This window comes from Oryctolagus cuniculus, chromosome 13 (assembly GCF_964237555.1).
Source record: "Oryctolagus cuniculus chromosome 13, mOryCun1.1, whole genome shotgun sequence".
NCBI classification, from domain to species: Eukaryota; Metazoa; Chordata; class Mammalia; order Lagomorpha; family Leporidae; genus Oryctolagus; species Oryctolagus cuniculus.
Genome location: NC_091444.1, coordinates 19,688,000 through 19,705,409, shown reverse-complemented (window position 1 = coordinate 19,705,409; position 17,410 = coordinate 19,688,000). Strand labels below are relative to the sequence as shown.

Here is a 17,410-nt window from a genome sequence, read left to right as displayed (position 1 = left end):
CTCGGCCTCCCTGTTCACGTCACCTGCTCTGCCCTGTGTGTCCATTGTGGGGGTGGGGTTTGAGGCACCTGTGAGAGCCCCGTGTCCCCGCCACAGCAGGAGCGCCCCAAGAGCGCGCTGTTTCCCAGCGAGGGGAAGGTGAAGATGAGCGTGGAGGAGCAGATTGAGCGAATGCGGCGGCACCAGAGTGGCTCCATGAAGGAGAAGCGGAGAAGCCTGCAGCTCCCCGCCAGCCCAGCGCCGGACCCCAGCCCCCGGCCTGCCTACAAAGTGGTAATGTCCCCTCGGCCGCCCCAGGCCTGCATCCCAGCGCGTGGCCAGCCTGCTCTAGGGAGTTTGGAGAGGGAAGAGACTGGAAAGAACCCAACTGGGCACCTGGGAGAACTTGGGGAGGCTTCTTTCTTTTTTAAGTTTATTTTGTTTATTTGAAAGGCAGAGGAAGAGAGGGAGGGAGAGACACAGATCTTCCCTCGGTTGGTTTACTCCCCAGATGGCCATGGTGGGCCAGGAAGTCCATCTAGGTTTCCCACATGATGGCAGGGACTGAAGCACTTGGGCCTTCTGCCTTCCCAGGTGCATTAGCAGGGAGCTGGATTGGAGGCAAAGCAGCCACAACTCGAACCGGTGCCCTCGCATGGGATGCTGGCATTGCAAGTGGCGGCTTAACCTGCTGTGCCAAGCGCCGGCCCCATGGGGAGGCCCCTTGCCACTGGACAGCGGAGTTCTTTCAGCAAGTGTTTCCTTATTATGTTTAAAAAAAAGACTTCAGGCAGGCTGTGTGGCGTAAGTAAAGCTACTGCCTGTAAAGCCGGCAGCCCACGTGGGTGCCAGTTAGAGTCCCGGCTGCTGCTCCAGCTCCCTGCCAGGTCAGATGAGCCAAGTGCTTGGGTCCCTGCACCCACCTGGGAGATCTGGATGAAGCTCCCGGCTTCTGGCTTCAGCCGTTATAGCCACCTGGGAAGTGAATCAGCAGATGGAAGAGCGCTCTCTCTCTCTCTCTCTCTCTCTCTCTCTCTGTAATTCTGTCTTGTAAATAAATAAGTAAATAAATCTTTTTAAAAAACTTTGTGTTGAAAAAAAGTATAGCTTAGGGCCAGCATTGTGGCACAGCAGGTTAAGCTACCATCTGCAATGCAGGCATCCCATATGGGTGCTGGTTCAAGTCCTGGCTGTTCCACTTCCAATCCAGCTCCCCTAATAAGCGGGGGATAGCGGGGGATAGCCCAGCCCCTGCCACCCATGTGGGAGACCCAGATGGAGTTCCTGGCTCCTGGGTTCAACTTGGCCCTGGCTTATTTGGTCATCTGGGGAATGAACCAGTGGATGGAAGACCTCTCTGTCTCTCTCTGTAATTCTGCCTTTCAAATAAATAAATAAATCTTTAAAAAAGAAAAGAAAAACTCACAAAAAGGAAAGGCCTGATTATTTTCATTGAGATGAATTATATAAAATTCTAATACTAGAGAATAGCACAGAATCCAGCACTCAGAAATAGCTGTGACTTACGAGTGGACTTCAACACGTTCATGGAGAAATGGGACCAAAACATACGGATAAAAAACATAAACTTCATTTCTCAATGAAAGCCCCACCAACTTCAAGACATTTTGTAAATGATATGGCAGCCATTTAGTCCATCCCAAAGGAATTGAGCATCCTGGGAATTATTTAAACAAGTCGATGCAGTCTTTCTAAAATTATTAATTGAAGAAAAATGTGTGCCCTATGAAGAGTCTTTAAGACTGGGAAACAAAAAGAAGTCTGAGGGAACCGGATCAGGGCTGTGGGGTGGGCGTGAGGGTTTCCCGGGGGACTCCTGCAGCGTTGCCCTGCTGGGTGAGGGGACCAGCAGGAGCTCTGTCGTGGAGAAGCAGCGCTCTCTGGTGAGGCTTCCTGGGCGTTTTTCTCAAAACACTCTCCTAGTAAGCAGATGTTGTCGTTCTCCAGAAAGTCACACCCAAAAACACCACTGCCGTGGTCTTCGCTCTGGCCTGGCTGCTTTTGTGCTGGCTGCACAGCTTCCGCCTCTCGGTAGCCACTGCTTCCCTGTGCTTTGTTGTCAGGATTGTACTGGTCATCTCCAGACACAATTCTTGGGAGAAATGCTTCAGGCTCTTTTTACAAAAAGATTGATTTACTTATTTGAAAGACAGAGTGATGGAGGGTAGGAGGAAGGGAAGAGGAGAGGGTGACTGAGACAGGGAGGGAGGAGAGGAGGAGATCTTCCAATCTCCTATCTGCTGGCTCACTCGGCAGATGACTGCAGCAGCAGCTGGGGCTGGTCCTGGCCAAGGCCAGAAGCCAGGAGCCCCACCTGGGTCTCCCACATGGGGGGCAGGTTCCCCAAGCACTTGGGCCATCTTCTGCTGCTTTCCCAGGCACATTAGCAGGGAGCTGGGTTGGAAGCGCAGCAGCCAGGATTCAAGCCGGCACTCCAGTAGGGTATGCCGGTGCCAGCATTGCAGGCTGTGGGTTTACCCACTGCACCACAATCCCGGTCCCACGTTTCACGATCTTGATCCCAGTTAGGATTCCCATTGGAAGCTCTGCTCTTATCTGCAGCTGATCTGATTCAGCTGTTTTGGCACTCAACAAGTAGAAATTTGCTCCACTTTAATTTCAGAACTGTGTGAACCGAGCCAGCGGAGATGTCACCAGTGTTGGTCATTGTTTCTGCTATTAACCGTCTATCCCCCTAAATTAGGATATGAACAAGATTAATTTTTTTCCTTGAAAATTAATGTGGACGGTCTGCACTGCAGGTTTCATTTGCACTGGTGTCTTCTCCCTTCTTTTATTTATTTATTTATTTATTTACATGCAGAGTGGACAGTGAGAGAGAGAGAGAGAGAGACAGAGAGAAAGGTCTTCCTTTGCCATTGGTTCACCCTCCAATGGCCACCGCAGCCGGCGTGCTGCGGCCGGCGCACTGCGCTGATCCGAAGCCAGGAGCCAGGTGCTTCTCCTGGTCTCCCATGCGGGTGCAGGGCCCAAGCACTTGGGCCATCCTCCACTGCACTCTCGGGCCACAGCAGAGAGCTGGCCTGGAAGAGGGGCAACCAGGACAGAATCTGGCGCCCTGACTGGGACTAGAACCCGGTGTGCCAGCGCCACTAGGCTGAGGATTAGCCTATTGAGCCACTGCACCGGCCTTCTCCCTTCTTAAAATAAGTTATGTTTGCAAATTGCTGATTTCTCTCTCTTTTTTTTTTTTAAGAATGTATTTACTGAGGTCGGTGCTGTAGCATAATGGGTAAGGCCACTGCCTGCAGCTATATCCCATGTGGGTGCCGGTTTGAGTCCTGGCTCCTCCTCTTCCGATCCAGCTCCCTGCTAATGCACCTGGGAAAATAGCAGAAGATGGTCCAACCCCCTGGGCCCCTGCACCCACATGGGAGACCCAAAAGAAGATCCTGGTTCCTGGCTTTGGATTGGCCCAGCTCCAGCCATCACAGCCATCTGGGAAGTGAACCAGCAGATGAAAGACCTCTCTCTCTCTCTTTGCCTGCCTCTGCCTCTCTGTAATTCTGACTTTCAAATATATAAACAGATCCTTATTATTAATTTATTTATTTGAGAGTCAGGACTACAGAGAGAGGAGGAGAGACGGAGAGAGAGGTCTTCCATGCACTGGCTGACCCCCCAAATGGCTGCAACGGTCATGGCTGGGCCAGGCTGAAACCAGGAGCCAGGAGCTTCTTCTGGGTCTCCCACGTGGGTGCAGGGGCCCAGGGGCTTGGGCCAGGCTCATTAGCAGGGAGCTGGATCAGAAGTGGAGCAGCCAGGACTCATACGGGTACCCGTATGGGATGCTGGCAGACGGCGGCTTCACCTGTTGTGCCACAGCACCAGCCCCAGTTGCGGCTCTCTCTGTGGTGTGGTCCGCATACACCTTTTGTAAGGCACCAGGAGGTCTCCTTCTCCCGTCCAAGCTTCCCCGCAGATCTGAGGTTTGCGCTTGCTTCAGTTGCTGTGGAAGGAGCCTTTTTCAACTGATGTCCTATCTTTCTCGGTACCTAAAACTACATCCTGTTCAGACACTTTGTAGGAAGCTGATGTGAGTTTATTTTGGTGCAAAAAAAAAAAATGAAATCCATGCATAGTTTTTTCATCATATGCATTTTCGTGAACTTCTGGAAGACCTTTCCTAGATACAGTGGGACTTTGTGCGTGGGAAAACAGAGTTTTAAAATAGTTTATTTTGGTGCAAAAAGGTTTTTCATAATATATGGGAAAATGTATTAGGAAAAGACTACACATGGATCTCAAAACTTTTTTAATGATTTATTTTATTTTATTTTATTTGAAAGGCAGAGTTACAGAGAGAGAGAGGGAGAGACAAAGAGAGACAAAGACAGAGATCTTCCTTCTGCTGGTTCATCTCCAAATGGCTACAACGGCCAGGGCTGGGCCAGGCCAAAGCCAGGAGCCTGGAGCTCCGTATGGATGTCCCGCATGTGTGCAGGGGCACAAGCACTTGGGCCACTTTCCACTGCTCTCCCAGGTGCACCAGTAGGCAGCTGGATTAGCAATGGGGCAGCTGGGACTTGAACCAACACTCGCATGGGATGCTGGCCCTGCAGGCTGCTCCTTAACCCGCTATGCCGTGCACCAGCCCCTCAGAAGTTTTTTTGCACCACGATAAATTCACCCTTTTAATTGCATTGCCACGCACTCCTTGCGGTGCCCTCGTGTTTCGGCAGCAGCCTGCCCGTGCTTGGTGTTTGGCGCTAGGCCGGGCGTGCTGGCTGAGGGCAGTGATGAGCACCCACTGGGAGCTGTAGCTCCCAAGTCCCTTTCCCATGACATCATTTGATCCTTTCATCACAGCGGGTTCGGAATTATTATCCCTAGGCTGCAGGCAGGGATGCAAGCCCAAAGAAATGAAGGGGTTCCAGGGCGCACAGCTGTCGAGTGCAGAGCTGGGGGTAACCCAGGGCACCTCCTGAATGTCCTTCCCCTAAATTTTAGAAATACTGAAACATGATGATGCCTAAGTGCCGCCCTCAAAGAGGTTACGTTCTTGGTGGATTAGAACTTGTATAATCAAAAATAATTAGAAACCGATGCAGGACACAGACTCAGCTGCCCAAAGCCCAGCTCCGATGTGAATACAGAGTGTGGCGGGGTCGGGGTGACATTGAAGAGGTTGTACCCCTGAGGTCTTGCAGCTGATCAGGTTGGGGGAAGGGGATCGGGAGACAGAGGACTCTGCCCCGGGAGGCAGTGGAAGCCGTGGGGTGGCGCCCAGACGAGGCGGCCCAGGCAGGGAGAGCGAGCACGTGGCTGCGGTTAGAGCCGCACGGAGGCATGGGTGGCAGTGCCGCGGCGGCGGCCGTGACGACTCCATCTCCCAGGTGCGCCGTCACCGCAGCATCCACGAGGTCGACATCTCCAACCTGGAGGCGGCCCTGCGTGCAGAGGAGCCCGGCGGGCAGGCGTACGAGACGCCGCGGGAGGAGATCGCCCGGCTGCGCAAAATGGAGCTGGAGCCGCAGCACTACGACGTGGACATCCAGAAGGAGGTGGGCGGGGCGGGAGCGGCCGCTGCGGGCGGGCCCTGGGGCGGTGTGGGCGCTGACCCCACCCCTCCACAGCTCTCCACCCCAGACAAAGTCCTCATCCCTGAGCGGTACATTGACCTGGAGCCCGACGCGCCCCTGAGCCCCGAGGAGCTGAAAGAGAAGCAGAAGAAGGTGGAACGGATCAAGACGCTCATTGCCAAGTCCAGGTAACGGCGCTGGCGAGCCTCCCTCCCTCCGCTCTCCCCGGCCCCTGGGACACCCCGGGGCCCGCGAGGTGGCGGGGGCGCTGGCCTCTGCAGCGGCTCGGGGCCCGCAGACTGGGCCCCAGCTCCATGCAGGCACGGGGCTGCTGCAGCTGCCAGGTACCAGAAGGACCTGCGGGCTCGGGCCGTAGCCTCATCCAGACCAAGCCGAGGGGTTGCCCGCCGCTGGCTTCTCGTACCCTTAAGGCTGCCCTACGTGTTCGCTAGAACCTCTTAATTCGTTGGAAAACACTAAGGGTAGGGATCCCAACTGTGTGTCGCCAGGGTCTCCTCCCTCCTAGGGACAGCCTTGCCGGGCACCAGAGGCTGCCCGCTCACAGGCCCTGGCCCTCCCCGCCAACCTCAGTGCACAGGTGCCCCCCCAGCCAGCTGGACCATGCTGCCCCCTCCATGTCTGTGTGTCTGTGCCTCTTCAGTATGCAGAACGTGGTGCCCACCGGCGAGGGGGACTCTCTGGACGTGCCCCAGGACTCAGAGAGCCAGCTGCAGGAGCAGGAGAAGCGGATTGAAATCTCCTGTGCCCTGGCGACCGAGGCCTCCCGCAGGGGCCGCATGCTGTCTGGTGAGAGGGGCTGGGCCTCGCTCTGCCAGGGAGACCAGCTGCCCAGGTGTAGGGGAGGAAGCACGGCGCTGTGCCCGGGGGCAGGGCCAGAGGCAGGGCCAGAGGACCGGTCCTCCAGGCGAGGGTGCGCAAGTGCGGAGCACCAGGTGCTGTGCTAGGCTCTGAGGGGCACAGAGGAGGCAGCATTGCTGACATCCGGGGTCCTCACAGCCAGAGGCCACGCCAGCAACCCAGGGAGCCGCTCTGCCCGGCCAGGGCAGGACCAGGGACAGAGAACAGGCCACAGCTCTGCTTGGTTGGGCACGATACAAGCAAGCACCAGAGAGAGCCAGGGATCGGGGCATCTCTCTCTTCCCGTGCTTGCCGCGTGCAAAGCTCAACAATAGGGAAGGTGGTACCTGCAGCCAGGGAGCTGGGAAGGAGGCAGCGGCCGTGCTGGCTGCCAAAGCCACTTCCTACTAAGAGCAGCTGCGTGTGAGGCCCCAACGCCAGGTGCGTGCCAAGGTCCCGAGTGGCCACTGGCAGGGTTGGCGTGTAGGGGAGTGTCTGCACAGCCGGAGATGCACCATGGCGGCAGAGATGAGCACGCGGCTCTGAGGCGTGGGAGAGCTGCTGTGTACGTGGGAGGCCAGAGGGCAGGGAAGACTGGCTGGCAGGGTTTTGGAGCCTGGGACACTGCCACACCCAGAGGGGCCAGGAGGGAGAGGGAGAGGAGGGACTCGGGGGGCCACAGCTGAGAGAGTGACCCAGAGGTGAGCCGTGGTTGGAGATGAGTTGGGCAGAGAGGCCGGACATCTAGGCCACAGAGTGGCCTGGGGAAGAGTCGCCACCAGCAAGTGAGAGCCGTGGCTGGGAAGGGACAGTGGACGTGGAAGGGACAGTGTCTCGTGGGCGATCAGGGAGGTTCAGACTCTGGTGCTCAGAGGCTCCCTGCCCTCATCCGTAAAACTCACATCCCAACACCTGCCTCACTTCCGGTCGGGAGGGCGGGAAGTGATGGTTGCACCCAGCACGGTGCCTGGCGCCTGGTTAAGTCTCAGCACATGCAAGCCGGCCGCAGCGGGAGCGACCTTAGTTAGCAGTGGTCGCGAAAGCTCAAACAGCAGTAGCTGAAGGAGAAACAGGTCCCATTTGTCATTTTCCTAGTTACTGCAAATGAGGATGTTTGCTGAAACCAGAGAGTTTCAGGCTGCAACAAGGGGCGTTGATGCCAGCCCTCAGGGGGACCCAAGTGGCAGCCGGGGTGTAGTCCCCAGTAGAACAGGCAGCAGAGAGCCCCTGTGGGCTCTTCAGAGAAAGGCAGCAGTCTGACTGGAGTGGAGGGGAGATGAGAGATGGCTCCAGAGACTGGCATCCTGCAGCCCAGAGCCCGCAGGACCAGGCTGCCTGCGAGGAGGGAGGCCTCTGTCGGACTCCCCGCAGTTCAGCTGCGAATTGAACTTGAGCTTCCAGAGATCAAATTCCACCTGCTCTGGGCAGAAGGGCTGGAGCCTGCAGTGCTGTTTTGAAAACTGGGCTCTGCCGCTGCCCCCACCCAGCCCCTGGCTCTCCTCGCCGCCGTGGGTCTCCAGCCCAAGGCTCTAGGAAATCCAACCAAATCACATTGCCCTCCGTACACATGGCTTACATTTCAGGGTCTGGGTGCCGAAAGCAGCCACTTTGCTTCTGCCAAAACCCCAGCTATTTAAAAAATGGCTGTGGCCAGACTTCACCCTCCACCCGGTGTCTCCACTGCCCCTGGACCGTGGCCCAGATCCCCCGAAGCAAGGGCTGTTTCCAGACATGTGCTGTGCAAGCATATGAGTGCATGCCCGGGACGCCATGTGCGGGGGAACACTGGGCACGGGTCACCAGGAGGACACAGAGTGAGGAACCTGAGTGCGCATGTGGGGCACAGACATGGTCATCAGTGAGGAACACGTTCTTGTGTGTAAATCCACCTGAGCCAGGTGTGTTCCCTGTGGGCAGATGTGGTGCTGGAGTTTATGCGTGTGGCATGGGTGTGAGGGGCAGCACCTTAGCTGGTAGTGTTTGTAGAAATGCATGGTTTGTGTGTGTTCAAGTGTGCAGTGGAGGGAAGCTTTGAGCTCAGGTGTTGGAGTGTGTGTGCGTGTGTGTGTGCGTGTGTGTGTGCAGATGCCCCAGGTGGTCCCTGGTGAGCTGTTGGAGCGCAGAGGAGCACACGTGTGTGGGCCACAGAGGGGAGATGGCTGGAGATGGTGTTTGTGAGGGCACGTATTCATGTGAGTGGTTTTCTGTCTTACAGGGAATCGGAGGCATATTTGTGTATTGATCATATTTTGTGTGTATGTATCTATCTTGCAATATTAGGTGGGGTTTTTTTTTTTAAGATTGATTTATTTGAAAGCCAGAGTTACAGAAAGAGGGACACAGAGAGAGATCCTCCATCCACTGGTTCACTCCCCAAATGGCCACAACAGCCAGGACTGGGCCAAGCTAAAGCCAGAGGCTGGAACTCCATCCGGGTCTCCCCACATGGATGCAGGGGCCCCAGCACATGGGCCATCTTCCAGTGCTTTGCCAGGCACATTAGCAGGAAGATGGACTGGAAGTGGAGCAGCCGGGACTCAAACCGACGCCCGTATGGGATGCTGGCGTCACAGGCTGTGGCTTCACCTGCCGCACCACAATGCCAGACTCTACAGTATTTGCGAGCAAGAATTTGTGCAGGAAGAGAGCAGGCAGGCTCGTGGCTGTGTGTGTGTGTGTGTGTGTGTGTGTGTATTTGGTGGGTCTTATAACCACTCACGGTAATACCGCATCTTCCAGGATACACCTGTGGCATGTATGAATTTTGACTATTTCAAAGACATATTCCTAATATTTAGCATTTCTCTGCCTTCTTAATGAGGTTATGTCTACATAGTATTTTTCTTCCCCACTTAGTGTCCCTTTAAATATTTTTCTTTTGCTGCCTCCTGTTAGAGAGATGCCCTTCATGGCTTCAGATGGTGCAGATGTAGTTGTAGCTATGCTGAATGTCCCCCAGATGTCCACTTTCAAGGTTGTTAGGCCTACCTTTTACAAAAGAGCTTCGCTTTTCAGGGCGGGCCTCTTGTTCAGGGCCTCTCAGCCTCATCTGTCCTCAGTTGTGCGGTTTCCAGTCTCCTGCGGGCCAGGCGCCCAGCAGGTCTTCTCCTGGGGGAGCCGGCTGTGACCATCAGTGGGTGGAGTAAACCAGAAGAACCTCATCACAGGCGTGTTGTGACACCTGCTGTAGCATTGTTGAGCTGTTCCTTGCTTGGCTCCTGATTTATTTTTTAAAAAGATGTTTTTATTCAAAAGATAGAGTGACAGAGAAAGAGAGACAGGGAGAGAGACAGACAGAGAGATCTTGCATCCGCTGGTTCACTCCCCAGATGGCTGCAACAGCCCGGGCTGGGCCAGGCTGAAGCCAGGAGCCAGGAGCTCCCTCCTGGTCTCCCACGTGGGTGGCCTGTGTACTTGGGCCACCTTCTGCTGCCTTCCCAGGTGCATTAGCAGGACACTGGGTCAGCCAGGACTCGAGCCAGCACTCTGACATCAGATGCTGGCATTGCACGTGGCAGCTTAATTCACGGCACCACGACGGCTATCGATTTTTGGACTGTCTTGGAAGTTGAGGTGGCCAGATAACAGACCACTGGGTCAGCGATGTGGTTTGCACACGGATGTGTGTTTCGAAAGCGTCTGTGGATGAATCTGCACGTGCACGTACGAGCGTGTTGGGTTATGTGGAAGGGCGCAGGCTGGAAGATCCCCAACATGCCCACTTCCGTGTTGTGTGCAGTGTGTGCTGGTCCCACACACAGACTGCCTGACATGTGTGCAGAACAACCCCACGTCCATGCAAGACCCGCGTGGGTCATGTGCACGAGTGGCCTCAGGTCCAAGAGGGTGACAGCAGGCACACCAGTCCTTTCTCTTACACAGAAGGCAAGAAAAGTGATGAGGTCCAGGGCAGGATGAGCAGCAAGGGACTGGGAAGTTCAATGTCAAAGTCCTCAGTGGAATGGCAGTGTGACCTGGCTAAGGTCTGGTTCTTCTCGGGGCCAGGGTGAGCACACCCTCCCTGCCCTCCTCCTGCCTCTCGGCTACATAGAGGATGCCCGAGGGCTGGGGACCGCCACGAGCTTGTCCCCTTCTCATGTCCTTCCACTCTGCTGTCGTCAGCATGGGCCGATAATGATAATAGAGTAAAATCTCATTAACCCAAACGTCACCACGCCAAGGCTTGTCAGGCTCTGTGCAGGAGAGGCTGCCGTCTCCTCTGCTGATGGAGGGAGAGGGGTCTCAGGCACCTGCGGGGAGCCCTGGACAGTGAACAGAACCCAAGCCCCTGTGTTCATGGAATTGACTCAGGCGCGGGCTCACGCACGTCCACCTGCTATCGCATGGGGGACTGGTGATTCGGACTAGTGTGATTTTACTGCGCTATTGATCATTATGCTTCAGGCCAGCACTGTATACGGAGTGCCCCTCCCCACCGTGTCCGCACAATACCGAGAGCTATGTGTCCCTCCCATTGTGTGGAAAGGAAGGGGGTCTTGGGCCCAGAGAGGCCCCGGCCTCACCCACCGTTACACTGCCTCTCAGTGGAGCCTGGCTCTGGCCAGGGCTCCCCTGGGCCCTTGCCCTCCTCCATGGTGCCCGCCTGCCCGCCTCAGGGTGAGGACAGCTTTGCCCCCGCTGGAGCAAGCCCCAAGCTGGCTCCCCTCTCTGCTTGCCTCCCCGCCTCGCTGCCCGCCTGGAGGAGGGGGCCTCGCTTGCTCTGGGTGCCCGCCCTCCTGCTCCGGCCCCATTCACATGCCTGTTCATTTCTGTTTCCAGTGCAGTGTGCCACCCCAAGCCCTCCCACCTCCCCTGCCTCCCTGGCTCCGCCAGCCAACCCCCTGTCGTCTGAATCCCCACGGGGCGCCGACAGCAGCCAAGCCATGCGGCTCTGAGCTCTGACGTAAGCACTTTTCTGTGTTTCATCCACCCTGGCACTGGGTCCCTTGTCTCACGCCCATTCCAGCTTCTCCCCACCCCCAGTGCCGTGTGCGCTTTCCCCCCCTCCGTGCGTCCGTGTCCATCCATCCACGCTTGAGCTCAAGGCCAGCCGGCGGGGCTGCTTCTTGGATGTCGCGATGCCCGTGGGCTTTGCTGGTCCCAAAGCAGACGGGCAATAGAGCTGCCGTCTCGCCTGTCTGCTGGCGGGGAAGCTGCTTTCCATCTGCTAGGACACACACAGCACCCCAGCAGGACCCCCAGAAGCCCCCAGGAGGTGTCTCTCTGCTCAATGATCTCGCCCTGGAGCCCAGTAACACCGGAGAGCCTGCGCCCCAGGCTGTGGACGCCCCCGCCCTGGGGACTGAGGGTCAGGAAGGAGAGGGACACTGACCTCTAGCCCTCGCCCCCTCTCTGGGTGGAGGGAGTGGGTGGGGCCCCCAGCCTGGTCCTGCAGGTGCGGCTTCTCTGTCCCCAGGAAGGTGGCGGGGGGCGAGGCCGCTGCGCACAGCTCTCTCAACCCGCTTCTCCTTCCCCAGTGCAAGCCCTGGCTGAGGCCAATGCTGCGAAACTCCACAGAGCCACGTGCTGAGGCTGTCCTCTGCCCGCCGGAGGTGCCGGCTCCCCACCCTGGCCCCATGCCCCTGCGCTCCCATGGGGCTTCCCCAGGGAGCCAGGCTGGGGCCAGGAATGCTGCCAGGAAGAACATGGACGCCTGGTGTCCACACACCCACGGCACGCGACGCTGACACCCTCGCTGCTGCTCATGCCGTGGTCCTGGGCCAGGCCTGAGATGGCGGAGTGGGAGTGCCATGCTCTGTGATGCCCAGGTCACCGGGAGCCTCAGCCTGGCTCGGCTGGGGCTGCGCTGGCCCTACTGGAACACTCCCTGGGAGCCACCTGCCCTCAGCTGCCTTGGTCAGGGCAAGAGGGGAGAGGAGACCAGTGCTGTGCCTCTCGGAGCGGGGCCTGATGCTGAGGACAGCGCTGGCCCCACCCTGCAGCCCAGCCGCCCCAGGGCTTTGATGCATCCCAGCTTGGGGGGAGCTCCCCGGGGGTCTGGTGGAGACTAAGCAGCCTGCCTGAGCCAAAGACCAGACGAGAGGATGACAGGCTGCCAGCCCCAGAGGGGACAGTGCTGGCTGAGGACTGGGGACAGCAGGTCGGGCAGTGTCTGAGAGCGGGAGTAGCAGGGACAGGGACAGGACCTTGGAGAGTAGAGGGTGGGGACAGAGCCAGAGACATTTGCAAGTGATGAGGGATGGAGGGATGTGGCGAGGATGATGATAGGATTGGTTTCCCAGGGTGGAGCCTGGGCTTATTCCAAGCACAGGGCTGGAAGGCCACCCCCACTCCTGCCACCTTGGCCCCAGCATCGGCAGGGCCCCAGCTGGGGGAGGGGGAGGCGGAACCACAGCCTGCGGCTGGTGCTGTCTGGGTCTGAGCCTGGTGTTCGCGTCCCCAGCCGGGCCAGGGGCAGAGAAAGGGAGCTGTGCTAGTAGGGTGCAGTCAGCCACGGGGTCCCCCTAACCAGCCTGTGTCCCGTGCGCCCTGGAGTGTGTTCATGGAGGGGAGGGGAGAGGAGAGGAGCGAGGCCAGGCTCCCTTGACGGTTCACGTCCAGCCAGAAGCAGGCCCTGTCTCCTGGCCCCTTGAGATGCACGCAGCCAGGGAGGAAGACGCTGGGCTCCTTGGCCAGAGCTGCTGCCCGCAAGCTTCAGGCTGACCTCCAGTGGCTCCGAGAACAGCTGCTTTATCTCCTGCTAGCTCCTTGCCCACCCTCCATCACGGCTGGGGCGGTTACTGGCTCACAGCACGGCGAGGTGGCAGGTGGCTCAGCCAATAGTGAGAGAGCACCGTGGAGCTCCAGGCACTGTTGGAGTGCTGAGCGAAAGGCTCCCCTGACCTTCGACCTTCACCTCTCCCAGGCTGTCCACGCGGCTCTGAGGCTGCAGCCTCTGCCCTACAGATGACGGGGGAGGGGCCGGCCTCCGGTCCCGTCTCCCGGCACCCTCCTCCTGCCGCAAGAAACTGAAGTTTTCAGGGCCTTCCACGCCTCCCCCTTCTTCCTCCGTCTCCTTTTTTTTAAGTGACATTTTTAGAAATACACGTGTAATATACCAAGAAACCCTGTCTTCGTCTCCGCCACCTCTTATTCCATAAAGCTGGCTCTTTATGTTGCTTCACATGCCTTAATATATGTTTTGTGGAGATTCTACACATTGCAGGTGTCTGTGTAATGTTAGAGAGGCGTCGTCTGGATGTCTGATCCTTGCCTTCGGCCCCGCCCCTCGTCACTCCTGTGCGTCCCACGCGGTTCCTGGCATGTCTTCGCCGTCCCCCTTGCCGTTTTGATCCAAAGAAGGGGAGAGGAAAGACTTATTTTAAGACAGATCTATTTTATGCTTCTGTTAGAAAAGCAAATCTATTTTCAAAATGTGCAATGTCTGGATGGGCTGGGCAGAGGTGAGAAGAGACGGGGGTGGGGGTGGGGGTGGGGCGGCTGCCTCGGGGTCCCTACCCTGTGCCTTTCTGTCGTCAGCAAAGGGCTGCCCCCCCCCCACCCCGGCTGGAGCTCTGTGCTGGAGCCAGGCCGCTCCTTTGCAAATGTAAGGAGGTGATGACCCTGGGGGGGACGCTCTGGGGGTGGGGGGTCCCTCCTGAAGCAGATGTTTACAGTCAGATGCAAAGGGGCAGCCACACCCCCACGGCCCCTGCATGGCCTCCTTCCCCACCCTGCCAGGAAGGGCAGCCAGGATGCCTGCCTGCTCCCGGCTGGGCCCACGGTGGTGCAAAGGCCGGGGGAAGCGGCTTGGGACCCGCTGCGCTGTCCCCGGGCCTGTGGCACAGACCCGTGGCGCTCCCGAGCCGCGCGCCTTCTCTTCCACCCCACCCCTCCCTGTCTGGTCTCCCTCTGCGCTGTTGTTGCGGGCTGGCGCCTCGGGCTGGTGTGCAGATGGTGGCTGAGGAGGGTCCCGTGGACGATGTAGCACCTCAGCCTCGCCCAGGGAGCCCCCAGGACTCTTCTGGGGCAGGCTAAGCTGCCTTCCAGACTGCTGCTCCGCCGTGGGCGAGGGGGCTGCTGCCTTGCAAGGATTCGGGGCAGGAGGGCAGTCTCTGTCCAGATCTGAAATCCAGGGTCTGGGGCTGGCCTCACAACCCGGGCGCTCCCTGGTACCCTGCTCCCGGCCTAGGGTACAGGCTCCTAGGGGTGGACATAACCAAGGCAGAGGCCCAGCACTGAGGACCCCCCACCGGCGGGGAGCCCCAGTGAGTCACCCAGGGCTTCTCCAGTTAGCACATACCTCCCTGATCACCCACCGAGAGGCTGCCCTCAAACCCTGCTACTGTCACTTTAAAGATTTTATGAGGTCGCCAGCCACGCACGTGCGTGGTCTCCTGCCTTTGTGAGCGGCAGGGCTGAGCACAGCGAAATGGAGTCCATTCCTTTCCCTTTATCCACCTTCCACCTGGCAGCTCTGAACACTATGGAAAATATTAATATATATATATATATATACATATCTCTATTTATGCACATACGGGGGCCAAATCGACTTGCTAGTGTTAGACAATAAAACATGCAAGGAACTGTATGATCTCAATGTCTTTATTTAGTATGAAAGTGACCTTAGAAGACGTCACGGGTAGAGGAACTGAGGGGGCAGGACAGCCACAGCACCCCTCGGCGTCGCTCTGCCGGCCACCCTGTCCCCCGAGAGGACGAGTAGGTGACATTCCCCACCGCCTCTCAGCAGCACCCCTTATAGACTGAGACACCGGAGAATCCCAGTGAGTTCTGCATTTGTATCTTGCAAGTTTGTAAAAACGCGAGACGGGAAATAAAGTGAGCGGTTTGTACTCATGTGTGTGTGTGTCACACTGTGTCCATGGCTGCCCTGGAGATCCATGGCAGTGAGGGCTTGGTGGGAGAGGGAAGCGGGATGGGGGACGGGCTGGGCTGGGCACAAAGCCAGTCCCCTTCGTGGCTCAGCCCCCGTTACCCGGCAGGCATCCCCACCAGCTGGGGATGGGGATGTGCCACCTGCGCCTGGGCAGCGCCACGTTCAGTCCAGGTAGTCGCACACCAGGGCTTATCTCATATAGCAGGAGCGTCGGATGCCCAGGCCCCGGGACGCTTGTTGGTTCGAGATGAGGGTGGGGTGGTGGGAGGGGCAGTCAGGGCCCAGGCTTTCTGGGTGAACACACAATGCCCCGTGTTGCTGCGTTAGGGTGCAGAGGGAACCCCCACCTCCGGAACGACTGCCCAGTCTCATCCGGCCTCAAGCCGTTGGGTTCGTTTCTCCTGGAAGTGCTGGGCGGTCCTTGGCACCCTGGGGAGGACCATGCCGGGGCTTTGGAACCTGAAGCCTTACCTTGAGGAGTGAGAGCAGTGGGCGCTGCAGGCGGGTGGCGGAGGGAAGAGAGAGCCGAGGGCAGTGGCAGGCCCAGCCCGGCTCCTGCGGCTGTGCCGGGGCAGGGGAAGGGAAGGCAACCTCTGGTTCCCAACAAGCCTCAGTTTGGTTTCCATGGCTGATGCTGGAACCCTGGCCCCGTCCTCTCGGCGAAAGGGCTACTACAGCTGTGTTCGCTGGTGACCAACAGTGACTGTGTTTCAGTTCTGGTGACACCTCTAGGCACCTTAGCGAATCCGGGAGAGGTGGGACCAGGCGTAGGCTCAGAGAGAACTGGCCACCTGCTGGAGCCTGGGCCAGCACCCGGGCTTGGGGAGGAGTGGACAGGCGGCCACAGCCCGCCACTGGGCGTCGCTGTACCGAGAACAAGGGCTGGCCCCTCCCCCAGGGCGGGGCCTGCAGGCCGCTGCCCGCTCCACCCTCTACGCAGCCAGGTTGTGTCTGGGAAGGAGGGGCCAGGGCGGGAGAACCTGCATTAAGAAGCGAGGCGCGGCCGGCCTGAGATGGGTGCTCTGGGACTCCGCCAAGGGTTTCTTGATCCTTTTTTGTAACTGAAATCGGGACCGAGTCATTGCTGTGTCCGGCCTTTTATTTAGTTGGTTTATTTATTGGAGAAGCAGGCAGACAAACAGACGGAGCCCTCCCATCTGCTGGTTCACTCCCGCAAATGCGTATAATGGCTGGGGCTGCGCCAGGCCGAAGCCAGGAACCAGGAGCCAGGAGCCATGTGGGTGGCCGAGGCCCGCGCACTTGAACCATTAACCTGCTTCCTCAATTTGGGATGAGAGGTAACAGCCCATCCACAGCCCGCTAACCATGGTCACGTGACTTACAGCTGTCACCCTGGGACAGGGTGGCTGCCGTGGCTGCCACTGGGACACCAGTGGCTCTTCAAGCGCCGACTATGTACCTGGTGCCCGGCACTCACCGTGAGCATGTGATCTCTATGCCATAGGTACCGCTATGCTGCAAGAGCCTGGGACACGGCACGGGGAAGTAAGGTATACGTGGGCTCGTGGAGCTAGGAGAAAGCCCAGGACACTTTGCTTATATTTATTCTTTATATTTTTAAAATATCTTAAAGGCCGAGAGAGAAAGGAGAAAGAAATACAGAGAGAGTCTCATTCTCTGGCTCACTCCCAAATGGCTGCAATAGCCAGGACAGGGCCAGGTTAAAGCCAGGAGCCAGGAGCTCCATCTAGGCCTCCCACGTGGGTGGCAGGGGCCCCCAGGCCATCATCTGCAGGTGCATTAGCAGGGAGCTGGATGGGAAGTGGAGCAGCCAGGCTCGAGAGGGCCCTCTGAACTGGGGTGCAGGCACCCCAAGCCGTGCCCTGTCGGTAGCTTTGGGTGCATTGGCTATACCACGTGCAACCTTCAGTTCTGGGCAGAGGGGACGCCACACAGGGACGCGGGCTCCCGCAGCGCTGACAACCACTGCTGGGCACAGGCACAAGTCGCCGGCGCCGTCTGCCTCTCCCTTCTCAGGCCCACTGGGGAGGAAGGAAGCGGCCAGGCCCGCAGGGTTGAGGGAGGAGCCAGGCCTCCTGAGCCGTCCAGCCCAGGCCAGCCTTGCTGTCCCAAGCGGACTTCGAGGAGGCCAAAGCCCTCTGTGCCTTACCCGCTCCAGGCGCTCCATGCTCTGCTGAACCTAGCC

The 17,410-nt window shown here is 58.1% G+C and overlaps 1 protein-coding gene across 33 annotated transcripts in view; it reads left to right on the top strand.

Moving 5' to 3' along the window:
* PLEKHA6 (pleckstrin homology domain containing A6) overlaps positions 1 to 15,203 on the top strand; it is a 146,026-nt gene extending 130,823 nt beyond the window's left edge. For 27 of the 33 annotated variants that reach the window (XM_051821165.2, XM_051821169.2, XM_070055144.1 and 24 more), the window contains 6 exons: positions 97 to 273; positions 5,358 to 5,525; positions 5,598 to 5,731; positions 6,205 to 6,350; positions 11,181 to 11,304; positions 11,879 to 15,203. In XM_051821165.2, the coding sequence (XP_051677125.1) occupies positions 97 to 273; positions 5,358 to 5,525; positions 5,598 to 5,731; positions 6,205 to 6,350; positions 11,181 to 11,296 (741 nt within the window). In that variant the 3' untranslated portion in view covers positions 11,297 to 11,304; positions 11,879 to 15,203. Of the gene's footprint in view, positions 1 to 96; positions 274 to 5,357; positions 5,526 to 5,597; positions 5,732 to 6,204; positions 6,351 to 11,180; positions 11,710 to 11,878 lie in introns of all 33 variants that reach the window. The other 6 variants (XM_051821166.2, XM_008268537.4, XR_007909865.2 and 3 more) reach the window with 5 other exon arrangements.
* The last annotated feature ends 2,207 nt before the right edge of the window (positions 15,204 to 17,410 follow it).